The sequence below is a fragment of the Genypterus blacodes genome, unplaced genomic scaffold (assembly GCF_046128005.1).
Source record: "Genypterus blacodes isolate CSIRO-AG114 ecotype Tasmania unplaced genomic scaffold, CSIRO-AGI_Gbla_v1 ptg000438l_1, whole genome shotgun sequence".
Lineage (NCBI taxonomy): Eukaryota > Metazoa > Chordata > Actinopteri > Ophidiiformes > Ophidiidae > Genypterus > Genypterus blacodes.
Genome location: NW_027467208.1, coordinates 5,767,746 through 5,785,386, shown reverse-complemented (window position 1 = coordinate 5,785,386; position 17,641 = coordinate 5,767,746). Strand labels below are relative to the sequence as shown.

At 43.2% G+C, this 17,641-nt stretch overlaps 3 protein-coding genes across 4 annotated transcripts; all 3 read left to right on the top strand.

Annotated features, from left to right (window-relative positions):
• The first annotated feature begins 37 nt into the window (after nucleotides 1–37).
• crabp2b (cellular retinoic acid binding protein 2, b) lies at nucleotides 38–5,030 on the top strand. Its single transcript, XM_076139033.1, has 4 exons — nucleotides 38–267; nucleotides 1,777–1,955; nucleotides 2,307–2,423; nucleotides 2,588–5,030. Exons 1-4 carry the CDS (start codon nucleotides 186–188, stop codon nucleotides 2,636–2,638), a joined length of 429 nt encoding a protein of 142 aa, XP_075995148.1. The 5' UTR covers nucleotides 38–185; the 3' UTR covers nucleotides 2,639–5,030.
• Nucleotides 5,031–5,608: 578 nt separating this feature from the next.
• Nucleotides 5,609–12,257, top strand: scamp3 (secretory carrier membrane protein 3). Of its 2 annotated transcripts, XM_076139522.1 has the most exons (10): nucleotides 5,609–5,883; nucleotides 6,033–6,087; nucleotides 6,459–6,539; nucleotides 7,314–7,433; nucleotides 7,707–7,827; nucleotides 8,097–8,225; nucleotides 9,780–9,939; nucleotides 10,295–10,396; nucleotides 10,769–10,886; nucleotides 11,409–12,257. In XM_076139522.1, exons 2-10 carry the CDS (start codon nucleotides 6,034–6,036, stop codon nucleotides 11,544–11,546), a joined length of 1,023 nt encoding a protein of 340 aa, XP_075995637.1. In that variant the 5' UTR covers nucleotides 5,609–5,883; nucleotide 6,033; the 3' UTR covers nucleotides 11,547–12,257. The 2 variants fall into 2 exon arrangements, with proteins under 2 accessions (XP_075995637.1, XP_075995636.1); XM_076139521.1 differs by having other exon boundaries at nucleotides 5,609–6,087.
• A 557-nt stretch (nucleotides 12,258–12,814) lies between these two features.
• On the top strand, nucleotides 12,815–17,285 carry LOC142989797 (E3 ubiquitin-protein ligase RNF115-like). The gene is made up of 7 exons (XM_076139485.1): nucleotides 12,815–12,961; nucleotides 14,221–14,456; nucleotides 15,095–15,163; nucleotides 15,275–15,353; nucleotides 15,656–15,749; nucleotides 16,431–16,546; nucleotides 16,771–17,285. The coding sequence occupies exons 1-7, from the start codon at nucleotides 12,815–12,817 to the stop codon at nucleotides 16,891–16,893; spliced, it is 864 nt and encodes a 287-aa protein (XP_075995600.1). The 3' UTR covers nucleotides 16,894–17,285.
• The last annotated feature ends 356 nt before the right edge of the window (nucleotides 17,286–17,641 follow it).

Sequence of the window (17,641 nt, the reverse complement as noted above, 5' to 3'; positions counted from 1 at the left end):
AAGTCCCTCCCTGCCATCAGCATCAGATCCAGGGGAGGATCAGCCAATGAATTGAGGCAGAGGAGAGGCCGTTAATACAAACCGGTGAACGGAGAAGGACCGACAGAGACGCGCAACAAGCGGGTCTGCGGACAGAACCATCCTCTGTATTTCCTGCACTCGTCTTTGCAGCTGCTCGTGTCGAAATGGAGAAAAAAATCACAGATTTCTCGGGAAAATGGAAAATGAAGACCTCAGAAAAATTTGAGGAGCTTTTGAGAGCTCTAGGTGAGTAATGGAGCATTTGGGACGTTTTATGTAAGCTATGGATTTGTAGTTTTACTGAGAGACCGTCTATTTAAGTTGCATAAAGTGCTTGTGTGCAATGTAAATGTTTAAAAAAGAGGCCGCCTACTAAAAATGAATCACATTTTCCATATTTTTTATATCCCAAAAAATCCTCTAAGCCGGGCGATGAAAGGAATTGCTGAAGGATCAGAGATCATAACAATAACTTCCTTAAAGGGTTAATCAATACTGATATTAAACTGGATACCACAGTGGTGTGAGGGAGACTTGTGAAGTGGCTCTTTGTGGTCATAGTTTTCTCCTGCATGTGTGCTTTTAGTTCCCCGATGCTGCTGCAAATACCGCTCTTGTTAGTCTGTACAAGTCTGTATGAGTCGTCTTCGGGGAGAGAAGGAGACCGAGGTCAGAGGAGGGCCAGCCAGTGGCATCCATTAAAAATCTGAAGACAAATAGCCTGTGGAAGAATGTTAGGTTTGAGCTCATCTGAAGCAAAGTCCTGCTCATGCGGTTGTAATTAGAGCCAGTGTAAACGGAACTAAGCCTTGACATGGGCCCCCGCAGCCAGCCAGCACCGAGACTGACTTTCCATCATGCAGTGGACCTCTATGTGTATGTGTGTAAGTGTGTGTGTGTGTGTGTGTGTGTCTTTGCCACACTAACATTCTATGAGCAAATATGGATGTAAGCAGACCTGAATCAAGATGTGTGGGGCAGTCTGAAGCCCTCTGAAGCCAGTCCAGCTCCCATGATTAAATGTCTAAAAAGCATTCAGTCAGGCACTTTACACAGTCGTGCAGAAACTTTATACTAGAAATGAGGTATTTTTCAACAAGTAAACCAAGTACACAGGCACGGTACAGAATGTCCCAGTGTCTGCGGCTTCCATTTGATGTCAAAGTGAATGTTTTCTGCACTGCATGCACCACCAGGTCACATTACCTGATGTTTTGAAATGAGATTATCAATGGTTTAGTGTGTTTGTCCCTTAATAGAAACTATAATAGCATTCAGTGTACTTTACTGTTATGCAAGTCATGGGATATAATTTGATTTCGTACATTGCAGCAACTTCTTCTGGTTCACTTAATGCAGTAGGAAAATAAACACTTGGAAAATGATGTCATCATTCACAGGGAACAGTTTGTTGCCTTTATTTTTTGTCAAGGTTACATTTTCATGAAGTTCAGGAGCAGAAACTCTTTCTTGGGCAAGAAAGCTTTGCAATCACAAACTTCTTTGTCTGGAATTTAAATGAGGAAGGCAAACAATCAGTGAACATGGATTCGCATGAGAAGTATTAATATGTAAGAAAGGTTATGTACTGTGGCCGACTCTCAAAAGTTAGACGTCATCGTTTCACTCAAAAAAGAGGGAGGATGTATTTTCAGAACCTTTGAACATTTTTCATTATGCTAACATTCTTTGCATTTCAGTCATGTAGATGTCAGGGGGCTAATATTTTGTCTTCTGTCTGCTGTCTTCTGTCAGGGGTGAACATGTTACTGAGGAAGATCGCAGTGGCGGCGGCCTCCAGCCCAGCAGTGGAAATTACCCAGCAGGGAGAGAGTCTGTCTATCAAGACGTCCACCACCGTCCGCACCACTCATGTCTCCTTCACTGTGGGTCAGTCCTTTGACGAGACAACGGTGGACGGACGCCCCTGCACGGTACTCGTCATTCCCCCTGTAATGCCGCACATATGACATTCCTGTATAATGTTCAGACAAGCATGCCATTTGGACTGCTTAGCCAGGATCCTATACAGAAGAAACATGTGGAAAGCATTTTGATGCAACTTGAGAGTCATTCTTGGTGATAATACAGGGACCTGGTCTTCATTTCTCCATGCTGAGTGGGTGTTAAAGGACACAGCGTCTCACAGAGCATTCAAATGTAACATGCAGGGGTCTGCACACTCAGCTTGAGCTATCTCTAAACCTCCATAATGTCCACAGCACTGATCCCTCATGTCAGTCATTCACATGTATGGTTGTGTTTTTTTTCATGGATCTGTGCAGAGTTTTCCAAAGTGGGAAACAGACAACAAGATCAGCTGTGAACAGACTTTACAGAAAGGTGACGGGCCCAAAACATCATGGACCCGAGAACTGACTAACGACGGAACTCTGATACTGGTAATTGTGTTTTTCTGCATCAAGACTGCACTTTAGAGCTTCTACAGGGTGTTTTTTAGTGCATTTGATTAGAAAACACACAAAGAATGAAGGCACTGCTTATACTGGGAGGTTTGCAGCTACTTAGAAATCTGTTTATGTGTTATTCTCTCTGTTTCTTTCAGACAATGAGTGCCGGAGACGTTGTTTGCACCAGAGTCTATGAGAGGGAGTGAGGAACATCGAAGACTCTCATACAATACTCCTGCTTCATGCATGGTTTACATTTATTCTGCTTGTTTTCTCCTTCAGATTTTTGGCCAAACGGCACTATTGAGAAAGGCATCAGTTTACATGATTGTATGTTGGTATTCTGCTTGCTTTTAATAGTTGACTAAAGCAGAATTTGCAGTTAATGACGTATCACCTATAGGTGTCATACATTCCCTGTTGTTCACCTTTATTGTAATGTCTAAAAGCTTTTCAAGATGTCAATACACAGTTTTATATGTTTTTGTTTTTTCAGAGGCCAAATCTATGTTCACATTCATCATGCATTCTTTATGTTGCCTCCTCCCTGCGCCTCCTATTCCCTTGTCTTTCCGCTGCGTATCACTTTACATCACTCTCTGCCACTCATGCTCTCCTGATTATTCCACACCCGTTTCCCCTCTATCCTTCCATCGCGATCCAGAGCCGTGTCCTCTGTGTGCTCTCTTTCATCATTTCAGTATGCACATAATTAGGCTGAAAACTCCCAAAGACAATTCATATTTTATAAACTCCACTTTGAGAGACGTTTGGCAAAGGCAAGGGGGGGAAACAGGGAGTGGTGAGGAAAGACTGAGGGCAGCCATGAGAAAATGAGTTTATAGTATCAGGAGAAGTTCTGCTTCCTTTGCGCTCCTTTGCAGCTGTACCTACTTACAGCATGAGCTCAATAAAAAGTCCCCCACTCCTTCTTCCTGGCTTTGCACCCAGTAACAACGTGTTAACTGGCTTCTACTCAGGCTGTGCAGGGAGATTTCCAGCTGTTCCCTCTCCAAACTCATTTTTCTAACAGTGCAAAGCGCAAAACAAAATATACAAACACACTGGAAATACAAGGAGACAGGACCATCACCTCAAAATGATGGATTTAGCAGAAATCCGTATCCCCATAGCCGATCCTTTATTCACCAAAGACTTGACTCCATGGTTCAGTCTGATGTTCACCTCGCAGTGAAATATGGTCCTTCGGGGTCTCTCTGGCACTTCCTGAGAGGAGCAGCGCTACAGTTCACAGGCAGTGATGGTTTTTCCAGCTTTTTCAAACAAGCACTCCTCAGAAGTGCCTCCCAGTTTATATACGGTGCTGAGCAAGCAGCAGGAGATCTGGGCCTCCTTCAGTCTGAAAGATCTCAATAACTGCATTGGGTAAATGTGCGTGCATGTGTGAAAGAGAAGAGACAGATATTCCAAGGGTGTGAAAAAAGCCCCGCAGCCAAGAATGCATGGCTATAACGACTTCAATCATCATGTAAATTCTTTGGGGTCTCACAGGCGGACAGTATGTTTTCAATGGCCTCAGAGAGAGAGATGTTATTGTGCAAGTGCAAATCAAAACCACAGCCCTTTAACTGCACTCTGGGATGGGTGGAAAGTTTCTTGCTGTTTTTTCAATTAGAAAATGGACTTGGCAGTCACACACAAGAGATGCCTAATTTTTACGAAATGACCCCTTTGACTAGAGGTTGTTATCGTCAGTCTAAACTGCCAAGTCCCTCCTTGTTACCTTGGTCACTTTCCACATACAACTGTTATGCCAGTTCATTCCACAGGCAGTGATGTCATGGAGACTTGCATTGCTCGATTGGCTGTGGAATGCTGCGGTTTTAGGATCGGGAGGCACCCAACTCAAGAGAGTTTGATTTGAGGCCGTCCGGACCAATCACGACACAGCCATTAGAGGAAATGATGACTCACAAGACTCAGCTGGCAACACAGAAGCAGCTAGATGTGGGCATAAATGTCTGAAGATGACTGAAGCCAAGCCTGCAAGCCTGTTAAGAGACACCACAGCTTTCTGAATCCTGGACAAGCTGTAAATGCTTCCATCACCAACTAACATACTTTTCATTCTTTGCTGTGTTGTTGTAATGCTGCTACCTGTCGCCTCCGATTCATAGTTCTCCATAAAATGACATCAATCTCAATTAATAACAGTTCAGAAGTAGTGATTTCTGACCCTTAGGAATAGTTGATGCATAGATATCCAGTCTGTATTATTATAATACCGGAATTTTCAAAATTGAGTGAGTCCTGATTTAGAAACCTTGTCACAACAAAACAATGGTTAAGTTAAATATGTTCATGAGAGAGAGAACAGGTATTTCAATGCTGTATGTGTTCGCTGAGACCTTCTAGGCTTTTCAGCACGTTGGTAATGCTATCATATGACTGCCCCTCATCCATGTGACCCCATGTGATTTCCAGGGCAAGAAAATGACAGACACCTGACTGAACGGTATAAGGAGATTAGGCTGTGCTGTGAATATTGACAAAGTACTAACAAGTTGCCTTCAGGTCTCTGATGCTTTGTCAGAACTGGAGTTGGGATTCAGTAATATTTATTAAATCTGAATCAAATATTGGAAGCAACAAAAAGTTCTAATCCTTTAAATCCATCATATTGCATCTGTTTAGCTAGATTCAAGAGGTTGTGTAATAACATTAAGTGTGTCATTTACATTGTAGTCAGTGCAGTCAGAATTTCCCTCTCTCATCTTTACATTTTGCAGATAACAATGTAATGTAATGAAATATATTTGAAATAAACATTTACTACACTTACAAATTGCTGCATCTGATCCCTGAACCGGGGCTCAAATCCCACCTTTGACATAAAACTCATAAAGCAGATAGCCAACAGTTATTCTTTCAAGGCACAATAGCGACGCCTAATGGAAGGGATGGTAATTACAGCTAGACCAGCTTTACCAGTTTATTAGGGAAATGAGGACTAGATAGCTAGATAGATAGCTAGATAGCTAGCTAGCTAGCTAGCTAGATAGATATTCATATAACGTTTATGTAATGATCTATATGTCTGTTTGATCAGGCTGTTTAGTCTTACTTTCCCCCGTTTTGGTTTTGTTTTCTATTTTTAGACACCACCTCGCTTGGTTAACTCCCCTTGAAGGTTCACGTGGTACTCTGCCGCAGCAGTCACATGACCGTGCCGTCAGCGGTGCCGATTACTTCCTGGATCACAGTTGTTTTCTTGCGGGGGCAACATACGGGTTTTGCTGCGAATGAGTGGTCGTCTTCACTCAGGAAGATTCTGGTAACACCGCTACCGAATTGGACCCAAACAAGACGGGGACTGCGTACGGTAAACACGGAGAGGAATCAGCGGAGTGGACTGCAGCGATGACCAACGTAGTGTCCGTGCGGGGCGAGTAGCTTAGTGGGCTGGATAGAGCGTCACAGACAGCCTGAGGTTTGTTTGTTTTTGGTAAAGAAACAAGCCCAGGATTCGATTAGAAAGACGTGACGTGAACCATTGCGTTTCAACCCTCGTGATCGAATTAATTACCGTTACCGTCGATTTGTGGCTGATTGTTCCCGTTCTCCGTTTTCCAACGTCAGCATGTCAAAATACACAAGCTTCCCGGACCCGATGGAGGACCCCAACCCTTTCCAGGTGGGTGGTGTCGAATGAGCGTGATCACAAGGTTCTGTCACGGTGCGTTTGAAAGGTTCTGATGTTTGGCTCCGTGTAACATCAGGCGTGTGGTTGCTCATGTGATCTGATGTGATGTGATGTGAGGCGTGTGTGTGTGTGTGTGTGTGTGTGTGTGTGTGTGTGTGTGTGTGTGTGTGTGTGTGTGTGTGTGTGTGTGTGTGTTAGATCTGGTCTGGGCCTATCTGACCCCCTTTCCAGCAAATGAATGCAGCAACACAAGACACACACATACACACACGCTTGTTAAATGCAACTGGATTTTCTCACAAATAGAGTTAAACATGTTGATGCAATTAAGCTTGATCTTTATCTGGTTGTGTTTCCTTTAGGACCCTGCGGTGACTCAACACAGCAGTAATGCAGGATATGCTACACTGGACCTGTACAACCCATTTGACAACAACGCTGCGGTGAGAAATATATGTTGTTTGTGCTATGGATCAAGGCCAATTGTTGATAACTTGTGTCAAACGCGTCCATGCCAGAGGATCAAAGAGCCAGATTTACTTATATAAGTCAGCAGTTTCCTCTGTGGTGTTCAAAGATTGATTATAAATCCCTGGATACATGTTGTTGAAATTGCCAGACTATTTCTTTGGCATTGTGTTGCCAGGAAACGGAATGTGGTCAGCAGTTTCTTTAGGGAAACACCATAGGAACAGGAAATACACTTGGATCCATTTGGAATGTTTGAGATTATCTACAGATCTCAGTCCTTGCATGTGCACAAGCCCGATGCCCTCTTCAATTATCTGTAATGACACCCTTCTGCAAACATGTTTTGACATAAACCAGACTCATAAAGTCGTCCGTTTAGCATAAGGGAAGTGTCAAAACAGCCGTTGTGTGGTTGTAGTCGGCCATTACACTGCACTCAATCATATGGGTGAACATATATTGGTTAGACATAATGACTGGCATTAGATGAAACTCCAGTTTGGTGAAAGATTGTTGTTTTAGTGTGCGTGACGTGCTGAAAAGACATCCATTTAAAACCCCAGACAAATTCCCATGTTAGCATTATATTGTGCAGTGCATTGTTTTGCTTTTTTAAATAAATACAACCTCCTCCCTTTCCTTCCCCCTGACGTCATGATGAATGCTCTGCTCTCACATAAATGCTGAGGTTGCTCACAGGTTGAAGCCAAACTCATTTTTTTTGTCCTTTCTTTAACATTTTGTAGCCTCCTCCACCATATGAAGCCACCTCGCCCTCTGCTCCATCTGTGCCTGCACAGACCCCACCTAGCAGCAAGACCACCACACCCACCGAGCCTCGCAACTATGGCTCCTATAACTCCCAGGTACACACACTCTCTAAGCCAAGTATAAAGGTTCAAGGTTTAACATCTGATTTATGCATCATCTGGTTTGTTGGGCCAGTTATTGTCTGTTTGGACCCATACTAATGTTTGACTGTAAACCTTTATAGTCTGGGTTGTAACGTCAGATATGAATGTTGACTGTCTCCTAAAAGAGCATTCATTTTCTGCATTTATTTTTTTGAGTTGTGATAAAGTGCCTTAATTTGTGGCACAAAAAGAAACTGAAAGTAATCATTTGCTTTATTGTGTCAGACTGCAGTGAATGCCACCACGGCAGAGCTCCTGAAAAAGCAGGAGGAGCTGGAGCAGAAGGCCAAGGAGCTGGAGAGGCGAGAGAGAGAGCTGGAGTCGCATGCCCTGGGAGCTGGAGCCTGTAAGATTCTGAGAGGGCGGATGGAGGGATGAAAGATTAATGTAGAGTTGAGAGCTTTGGCCAGAAAGGGATCTTTGGCCATAAGCTACAGGCCTAGCGGCTGAAAATGTCCTGCATTTATCTAATGTCCCTGTAAGCTCTACATATTACCTGATAGATACGGAAAAGAATGTGGGGAAACTTACTGATTTTAGATAGAGGGTGTGTTTGAAATAAGGGGTAAAAAGAATTGAATTGTCAGTGACATTTGCCACCATTCTCCCCTTAAGCCCGTCAGAATAACTGGCCCCCACTGCCGTCATTCTGTCCCGTGGGTCCCTGCTTCTACCAGGACATCAGCGTGGACATCAGCCAACGCTTCCAGCGCACTGTCACTATCATGTACTACTTCTGGATGTGTGAGTTCCTGTAATTCCTTGTATCTGCCGTTAGTGTGAATACCTAGTATTAGACTCTGGGCATTTCTTGTAATAGAATATGGGACAGCTCCTACTGCAGGTGCTTGCATGGTGTTGGGAGATGAAGTAAGTGTGTGTGTGTGTGTGTGTGTGTGTGTGTGTGTGTGTGTGTGTGTGTGTGTGTGTGTGTGTGTGTGTGTGTGTGTGTGTGTGTGTGTGTGTGTGTGTGTGTGTGTGTGTGTGTGTGTGTGTGTGTGTGTGATAATGGAATCTACTTAGATGATTGAGTCTTCTAATGCCAAAGCAGAGCATTATATTTGAAGACGAACCCTTTTAAAAGCTTTATTTTGATGTCGACTCAGCCACCGCAGTTAGAAAATCACTGAACTTCTCCCCGGTATGTGAATGTAACACACACCAAGCAAGAGCTGACACATGCCTGTGTTGTGTCTACTCTGCTGTGTGGAGAACCGTTCTGGCTTTATACAAACATACTGACACTTGACTGTCAGATAGACAGGCGGCGGGCAAGCACCAACTCAAACCAGTGTCCACCAGGTGAAGAAGGGTGGTGAGGGTGTATAACCATGCACCAGCTAGTGTCATAAAGCAGCAAGAACAGTGAGGTGCAGCCCCTAATGAGGTAAACAGAAGCACAGAAGTATTAGTTTTTAAACTACTGGCAACTCAGCAAAACCGGGCTTAGTGAAATCTGCATACTTTTGTTTTTCTGGAGACCGAATGCGATGAGAGTCGGCCCTCTTTTTGCGTTCCCGTTAAGGCTTGTTGTTTGTTTGTGCACACACTGTAATATCCTTTCTGTTCAGCTATTAAGGTTTTATATAACTTGAAGAGAACATATTCTGTCTGCAGGGCTGTTAAGGCTGTTTACATGTGAAGAACAAGAACATACAGTACGTCTCACATAAACATGCAAATGCTTACTGCAACCACAGACTTGCACTTATCAACACCTATTAAGGACTTAAAGTATCTTCAAGATCCCAAAACCAACTTTTGGCTCGTCTAGCCATGCAAAAGGACAGTGTGCAAGCTTACAAGTCTGTCAGTTTATCCTGGAACTCTGTGTGTATTTAATCTTTCATTGTACGTGTGTATAAGCCACAAATCCATTGTGAAGCAAAGTGATGAGTGGTAAATCACTGCTCATAATAGCTTAAGTCAATTCCACTGTGATCTAGAGTCTTAAGATTGCTGAAATGATCGTCAACGTGACATAAGAAGGATGAGGACCTCTTCAGTTTGTACAGCAGCAGGCAAAGGAAAGTAGAAACTATTGTAGGCATATTGCGTCAGCCAAAGAGCCCAGCTCCAGACGATCGCAATTGTAGCTTCACACTGTATCATCAAGAACACTTCTCCAATAAGCCCGGACACATTTTCAGTTCCTGAAGACATTCCAAACTGTTTTGTTCTGAAGACCAAGAGGGGGACGGGGGGGAGAATTAGTTTCAGGTTCATGACTCACTCCTCCTTCTGTCTACTGTGTCTTTCCTCTTACGCCTCTTTTTTTTTTGTTTTATCAATCTGCAGTCAGCACTTGCACGTTGCTGTTCAATCTGGTCTCCTCCCTGGCCAATTTTGCTGTGGATGTGCATGGTGGCATTGGCCTGGGCCTTGCCATCCTCTGGGCCCTGCTCTTCACACCTTGCTCCTTTGTCTGTTGGTACCGACCTGTGTACAAAGCTTTCAGGTGTGTACAAGCGTTGAGGAGAGTTGTAGCACTTTTTGTGGTTTTATTTTCTTATTCTTTTCTTTAAGATCCTATACACTTGCCTTTACACATTTTCACTGCCGGGTTTTAGCCCTGATAGGACTGGTTTCACATGCCTGTATAGCTTCTCAATAGTGGCCCTTTGCCCTTTGTGTTTCTATTACCGTTTCTCCACTTCTAAACAAGACCTAAGGAGGAAATAATGAAGATGGAATTGAGAACATCAGCATAAGAAATTTAAATAGTTAAATACAAAATTGCCCTGTATATTCAAAAGTGTTTCCCTTCTAGTTTAGTAATTTTCCTTAACCTTTCCCCCCTCCCCTCTCTCTAGGACTGACAGTTCTTTCAACTTCTTCGCCTTCTTCTTCGTTTTCTTTGCCCAAGTGGCTGTCGACGTCATCATGACTATTGGAATCCCTGGATGGGGCTTCAGGTATGCCAAACGTTCTACATAATACAGAATCCTTACTTGTCTTCTCTTGAAACGGCCAGAACACATATCGGATACAAATAAGGTCATTTCCTCTCAGATTTTAATTGACTCCTATATTACTATATACTATACTATTAAGAGTAGGTATGTTTTGTCGCCAGAGCTTCAGTGTCTGCTGTTCCTCATCTAAAATGTCAAATGAAGGGTTTGGAGTAAATGGGCCTCATGCTGACATACCTTTATCTAGATGTCTTATCTCTGTACTGTTTTGCGTTTTAAAGTCTGTTGTAAATGGGGAAGTTGACTGGCAGTTTCCCCCTTTACCTCATTTGTATCTCCTCATTTCTCTGTCTTTCTGCCTCTCTGTGTCAGTGGATGGATAGTGAGCCTGGCTACTCTGAAGACCAGTGTTCCTGTTGGCGCCATCATGATGATTAATGCCATCTGCTTTACTGCCCAAACTGCCATGGGGGTTGTCATGCTGAAGAAGGTGAATTGTGAATTTGTTTACATCCGGAATTGGATTTACTCACAGGATATCCAGCACACCAGCAAATCCAAAATGTCTGGAAAGAAATGCATGGAATCCCACTATAGTCTAGACTCTACAGTTTAACTTTAGTGCAGTGCCTCTAAGTTTAATAGTGCTGGAGATGAGTGTCCACACTGCCTGTAAATGCTTCCAATAATGTCAAAACAGAGTGGGACACACTGGCAATATGAAGCTGGAAACAAGTGTGACAAGACCTGGTAGATCATATTTCTTGGAAGGGGGGGAGACGAGTAAAAGCAGAATTTTGGAGCTGCTGTCTGCCTGGTCTGTGCACATACTTGCATTGGCTTTGCCCAGGTGATCCATCTGCCACAGAGCTGTCAATAGATAACAAACTGCCTGAAGAATAGCCTCAATATCAAGTTCTGGGTATCATTTTCACCCTCACAATGGCCATAATATGATGATGAATTGCCGTGTGTATCAGGTGTCAGCGTGCTCTTCTTTTCCCCCCTCCAGGTCCACAGTCTGTACAGGCAGACCGATGCCAGCTTTCAGAAGGCCCAGGCCGAGTTTGCCACCGGAGTAATGTCCAATCAGGCTGTGCGCCAGGCAGCTGCCAATGCTGCCACGGGGGCCTTCACTGCACCTCGATAGAGAGAGGGAGAAGAGGGGCTGGGAGGGTAAGGGGGATGGTGGCGTCTCCCCTCAGGCTGATGTTGGATCAGTTTGTGATTTATTTCCTCCCCGATGATTAGAATTTGATGGGGGAACTGAATTCCCGGCCAAGTGCATGTGACAGTCGTGGGATTGTGTAATTTGTAAAAGCTTACAGTTCGCCACATTGCCGAGCATAGGAGTCACTAAGTCATGTTGGAGAACGTGAGGCAAATGTTTATGTGAAAAGAAATCAGACGCTAAATTTCACCTGTCACTGAAGTTTAGTACTGTAATGTAGAGAATCAGTGAATGCAGGGAAAACATTTTTATAAAAAAAGCCAAGCTGTGTGCCAAGATCATCAAAACTGGAAAGATGGAGCCCCTATAAACTGTTTCATTTTTAAAGGGCTTGGATGTTTATTGTGTCTGTGTGGTTTTGCGTTTAAAAGGTTACATCGGCCAGAGCACTTCAATTTTACCCTCCTAACCCTTTATCTGTGAAGGAAAAGCTCACGGTAGATCAATGCTACTTTTTTGCATATGTGTACACTAACCTGTTGTTTTGTATTTGCTAAATAACAATGCCTGTTGACCTTATTGCCAAATATGTGATACTGTATGTGTAGTGCTATGAACGTGTTGATTTTCTTTTTTACGCTATCTCTCACTGTTCTGTTTGGTGGTGCCTGTGGTTAATGTACTTGTTATTTGGTTTGAATAAAAATGTGTTGCCATGTTCGAGACTTTAAAGTTATTAAATACAGTTATCTTGTTGATCAATGCAGTGGTTAGTTGTGTAATGCTTAACTATGTTTTGTTAAGTTATGATTCAAAACTTCCTCATGTAACCGAAGTGTAGCACCACTGTCATTTCACTGTCATGTTATAAATCTGTTCATGCACTTGTGTTTGTTCTTCCTCTAGGATTAGAAAATGTGTGTATATGTCTGATATTGATCACTAATCCCTGTGAACATGTCATCCACTGGCGACACCTAACACCCTGAGAGGAAACTGCACCTGACAACCTGTTGCTTTTCGAGCTGTGGGGGTTTTCTCGCAATTTTTATTTTTGGAGTATATAAATAAAACTTCATTTCAGTCCATCAGGCCATGGGTAACCACATTTCTACTGTTTTAATTCACGTGTAAACTAAGGAACACTTCTGCATAGCACCGGTATAAATAGAAATACATTCGATGGTGTGTTTATTATCATTATTACACTTTATTATTAATGTGCCATCCGCAGCAGGGTTGCCGGGATGCCATCTGCTCCAGTCCCTCCTGCACTGAGCCTGAGCCGCCGGATGATCGAGCGCCTGCGCCTTTTTATGGACCGCCACAGCGACGTCAGGGGCTCTGAGCTCGGCCGTGAAGATGGCGGAGGCGGCGGCGACACCACAACACCGGTTCTTCTGTCACTGTTGTAAATCCGAGACAGACCCCAATCTCCCGGTGAGTGACATTGGGGGGAGTGTGTGTGTATGTTCTGGGAATGAATCCGTCTACGCTCTTAAAGGAAACTCGGTTTATGAGACATGTGGCTGTTCTTTTAACGTGCAAACTTTATAGGGACTATTTCAAACTGTTTGCTTTGAAATGTAAAAGTTGACAATATGTGGAATCAAGTTGTGGGCGTTCGTTCGTTTGCGTCTGTTGCTGCTGTGCGTCGCTACGTGCGCTCAGATCTTCAATATTAAGGAGAGTACAAATCAGGCGGTTCACGTTGCCATATTTAGAAGCACCACTGTTGGCGACTTTGTGTCCAGCTGGTTGTCTACTGTCAACTCCGTGTGAGAGGACCGAGACACATGCATCAGACAGCAAGGAGCCCCCAGTTCTTACAGCGCAGGGACCCACTGTTGTGTTAAAAACTCTCTTCGACTTAGATCCCTGTTTGCTGTTATGTTCCCTTTTATCTCTCTTTCTTCGAGTCCTTATTTTGCTGGAGGACCCCTTGAGGTTCTGGGATTAATAGACCACTGCTAGAGCCCATTTGTCGCACAGCTGACACTTAGTGAGAGACTCGCACACATACACATAGAAAACAAGAAAAGGTCTGAGGAAGTGTGTCTCTTTCCGGTCGGATCTCATGGAATCAGAGCTTTCCCTGTGATGTCTGACAGGTTTTCAGTTCTTAATGAGTCGTTTTACTTCAGAGATACAAAAAATAATCTTAATTTTCCTTCTTAAAGGATTTTGTCTGCCCCAGATGTCAGTCTGGCTTTATTGAGGAGGTGACAGGAGACTCCAGGTAGAGACTCCACAGGCTCCTTGCCAATCAAGCCACGTAACCCAAGTTTTGATGTTCATTTGATTGATTGGTTCAATTTTTCTAGCCAATTTCTTGTTGACATATTGATACTTCAGTCTACCTCTGTATATACACTATTCAAATATTGTATACCTTCTACTACACTCTTTTTTATATTGTTATTCTAACCTATAATATACCACTGTACTGTATAGTCTTGTAATTGGACAGTGTGCTGACATACTGAATTATTACTTTGCTATCCAGTCTCCTGGAGGACAGTACGGAACTGACCACTGAAGATTCAAGCGCACTCTTATCAGAAGTATGTCCTTCCATACATTTTAGAAGTAATGTGCCACCTTTTCTTACAAAAATGTAATTCACATATCGTCTCTCTGTTCTACCTACAAGTTATGGCAGCTGTTGTTTATGGAAGGCTCTGCCCTGCTGTCGCATCCGCCCACCTCAGAGCCAGACCCAGAGCCCGACCCAGAGCCTGACCCAGACACTGGTGAGCAGCTATCTGCAGGTCAGAGGCGTCCTCCTCCAGTGTTGCCAGGTGCCCTGGAGGCCAGAGAACCAGAATCTCCCTCCCAAACTGGCCAAGAGAGGTCATCCCGGCCTGAACAGATGCCTGCAGTAGAAGGGTGTGTGAACTTCTTTCAAGCAGAGATAAGTGGTACACAGTAGAATTAGCATGCTGAACTCTAACATTTATAAACAAATTCCCTCTGGACAGTTTTGTAGATGTCTTTTCCTTCCATTAGAGTTGATTTGTTGATAATTTTGAAATCCTGCCCACATTCATATTCTGTTCATATCTTCTAGAAACAGAAAAACAACACTCCAATTAAAATGTATTACATCAAAATTATTACGATAATTACGGAGAATCAAATGCTGTCGACAATATGTGTTCTTTAAGTTAACCTTAAAACCACTAACAGAAGTTTAGATTAAATCATCATTTTGCCTTGAACATCAACAAAACACTCCAAATATAATTGTAATATTTCGATAGACAGACTGTTTTCTTGCAAACGGAGGCATTCTCCTGCTAAATCATTATTTCACTGTCTGGTGTCTGGTGTCATGAAACCCTTCCTTTCTTGGAACTAGCATTATCCATTATATCACTTAGTCAGTCATTAGTCATAGTCAGCACACCTCAGTTGATAAATTAGCCCAACATTAAATTACAAAACAAAACTGTATTACTCATGAGTGTAAGGTGTCAAATCTCACTAAAGCAGATGTCTCTGTGGCCTGTGTTTGCCCTTTGAAGGATTGTGCAGCAGTTCTTGGCCGGCCTGTTTGCCAACAACGGAAATCCCGGCGCCTCACCAGCTACATTGTAAATCATATTTCATTTTTGTTTCACATCGATAAAGTTTGATTCCCTATCATGCCTTAGGCGCGCCCCCTCTTTCCGTCTCTCCCTCTCTCCATCTGTCACTCCTATCAGAACAAGCATGCTACAGTTGCACTCCAGTCCAGCAGACTATGCATGGGGTCAGGGAGGTCTGGATGCTGTCATCACAGAGGTCAGTGGTGTCAGCGCTGCAATATTCCAGTATTGTGTGTGGCGTCTCTATTATCTGTGTGTTATTTGTCTTAAGTGAGTTCTTCTTCTTTTCCCTCCCTCTCCCTCTCATTCATAATAATTCCCAAATGAAACACGCTTCATCTCTCCACCACATACATCTCTCTTCTTGCCACTCCCAAAAATCTGTTATCATGAAGTTATGAGTGTGTTATTATTCATGCCACATTCCATTCAGCTGGAGTCTCATGCTTTCATTAAGGAATGCCAATATTTCTTTTTGGTTCTCATCCATCCCTCTAGTTATTAGGGCAGTTGGAGAACACAGGTCCGCCCCCTGCAGAGAAAGACATGATCTCATCCTTGCCAACAGTTTGCGTCTCTCAAGAACAGACAGGTAGGAATCCCTATACGGCATTCTGAAACACATGAAAACAGATTTCTGCATATATTACAGTAAGAGCTTTTGTTTGAAAGGTTTGGCTTAGCAATGGTTTTTCATTTAAAATCAGTGTACAAGGGCTCACAGGTTCAGGCTTGATGGCTTATTGCAAAGTGGTTTTTCAGCTATTAGGCTTGCAGTAATGTGTAATAGTAGGGAATTAATAAATGGTTTGTGGGCTGAACGGTCTGAAGGCTGTTGTCAGAAGGAGCTGGTTTGAACAGATCATTGAAGGCGTTCTTCCTGATTTAAAAAGAAGATGTTGCACACAAAGCTATGTTGACAGAGGTTATACACCAGGGGGCTGCCATTCACTTTTCTCCCTTCTGGGCTCACAACCTGACAACCCATTAAGAAACGTTGAGTATTAGTTCTGTCATTAGAGGGATCTCTTATTGTGAAGCCTCATTTAGCTCCAAATCTGCACAGTCTGTATTCACGCCAGTATACGTGTAGATATGCAATATTACAAGTCTATTGCTGTGTCAGTATGTGAAGCTCAGTAGACTCACTTTATCATGTGAATCATTAAAAAAGTATGATGCTTTCTGTATCACTTTCTCTCTCTGGGTTTCATTGTGACACACACTCACTTATATTCTTTCTTTTTCTCTGTTTCTTGATTTTCTCTCTCAGATTGCAGACTAGAGTGTCCAGTGTGTAGGGAAGAGTATTCATTAGGGGAATCTGTCAGGCAGCTACCCTGCCTCCATTATTTCCACAGTGATTGTATAGTCCCTTGGTTGGAGCTGGTAAGTATGCGGTCACAGGGCTCTGAAGTTTATTAGATTTGTCATGGAGGTTTTTAGAGTGTGTCATGCATCCTGACCTTTGGGCCAGGAAGACAAAGCAGGCAGTATTTTCTTACAAGGTAGTACTAATGTTTTCTTAGGTTGTATATTAGATTTGAGTTGCTTTGCTGCCTTATAAGCGTCCAGAGTTTTCAAGCTTGTTCGTGTTTTTCCTCCTCCCGCAGCACGATACCTGTCCAGTGTGCCGCAAAAGCCTCGATGGCGTCGACAACAGCTTCGCTCCCACAGCAGAACCCCCAGACACTCTCTTTATCCGCACAGAGCAACAGGAGAGGCAGACTAGCTGAGGAATGGGCCGACCAACTCTACCTCCTTTACTATTTTCACCCCACTGACTGCTTGTTAAATAAAATGAAAGATTACACGCACAGTGATATTAATTTGCAGCCTCAGCTGTCACTTGATTTATGCACCTCTGCCTTGCACTTTTATGTTTTATACTCCAGCATCCGCGCCATTTCAAGCTACACTACACACAAATGGACCAGACAGTTTGCTGACATGATACTGTGGAGGTGATGTGTCCTTCTCGCTACACTGCCCCCTTCTGAATGACTGACTCAGATTACCTGAACTAATCACCACAGAGCAACTGGTGGTTGTCAAATGATGTATATCGCAGAGTTCTGAAGTAACACTTTAAGGCTCTTGGTAAGAGAATGTCTTAAGAATTAAAAATAAGAAGATCCATCATCAGTATTTCATCATGTTGTCCTTCTCTCTATATAAAGCTGTTATTAAAGGCTAACACTGTGATCCCTTCCTCTCTCCAGCTCCTGTTTTATACCCCATTGCGACTCTTTCAGAGGTAGATTTTCTCAGTAGACTTCATCATCTGCCAATCATTCTGTCAATTGGTGGGTTGATGTGACAGTTCTGCTTCAGGTCAGGTCAGTTCAGTTCAGTTAGGTTTTGCATATATTTGCAAATCTGAGGCTTCACTCTTCCTGCCTAGTGCACTTCATAGCCTCACTGCTATTATTCATAACAGTACATCCTTGCTTACTATTATTTGCAGAAGGCTATATTATTATT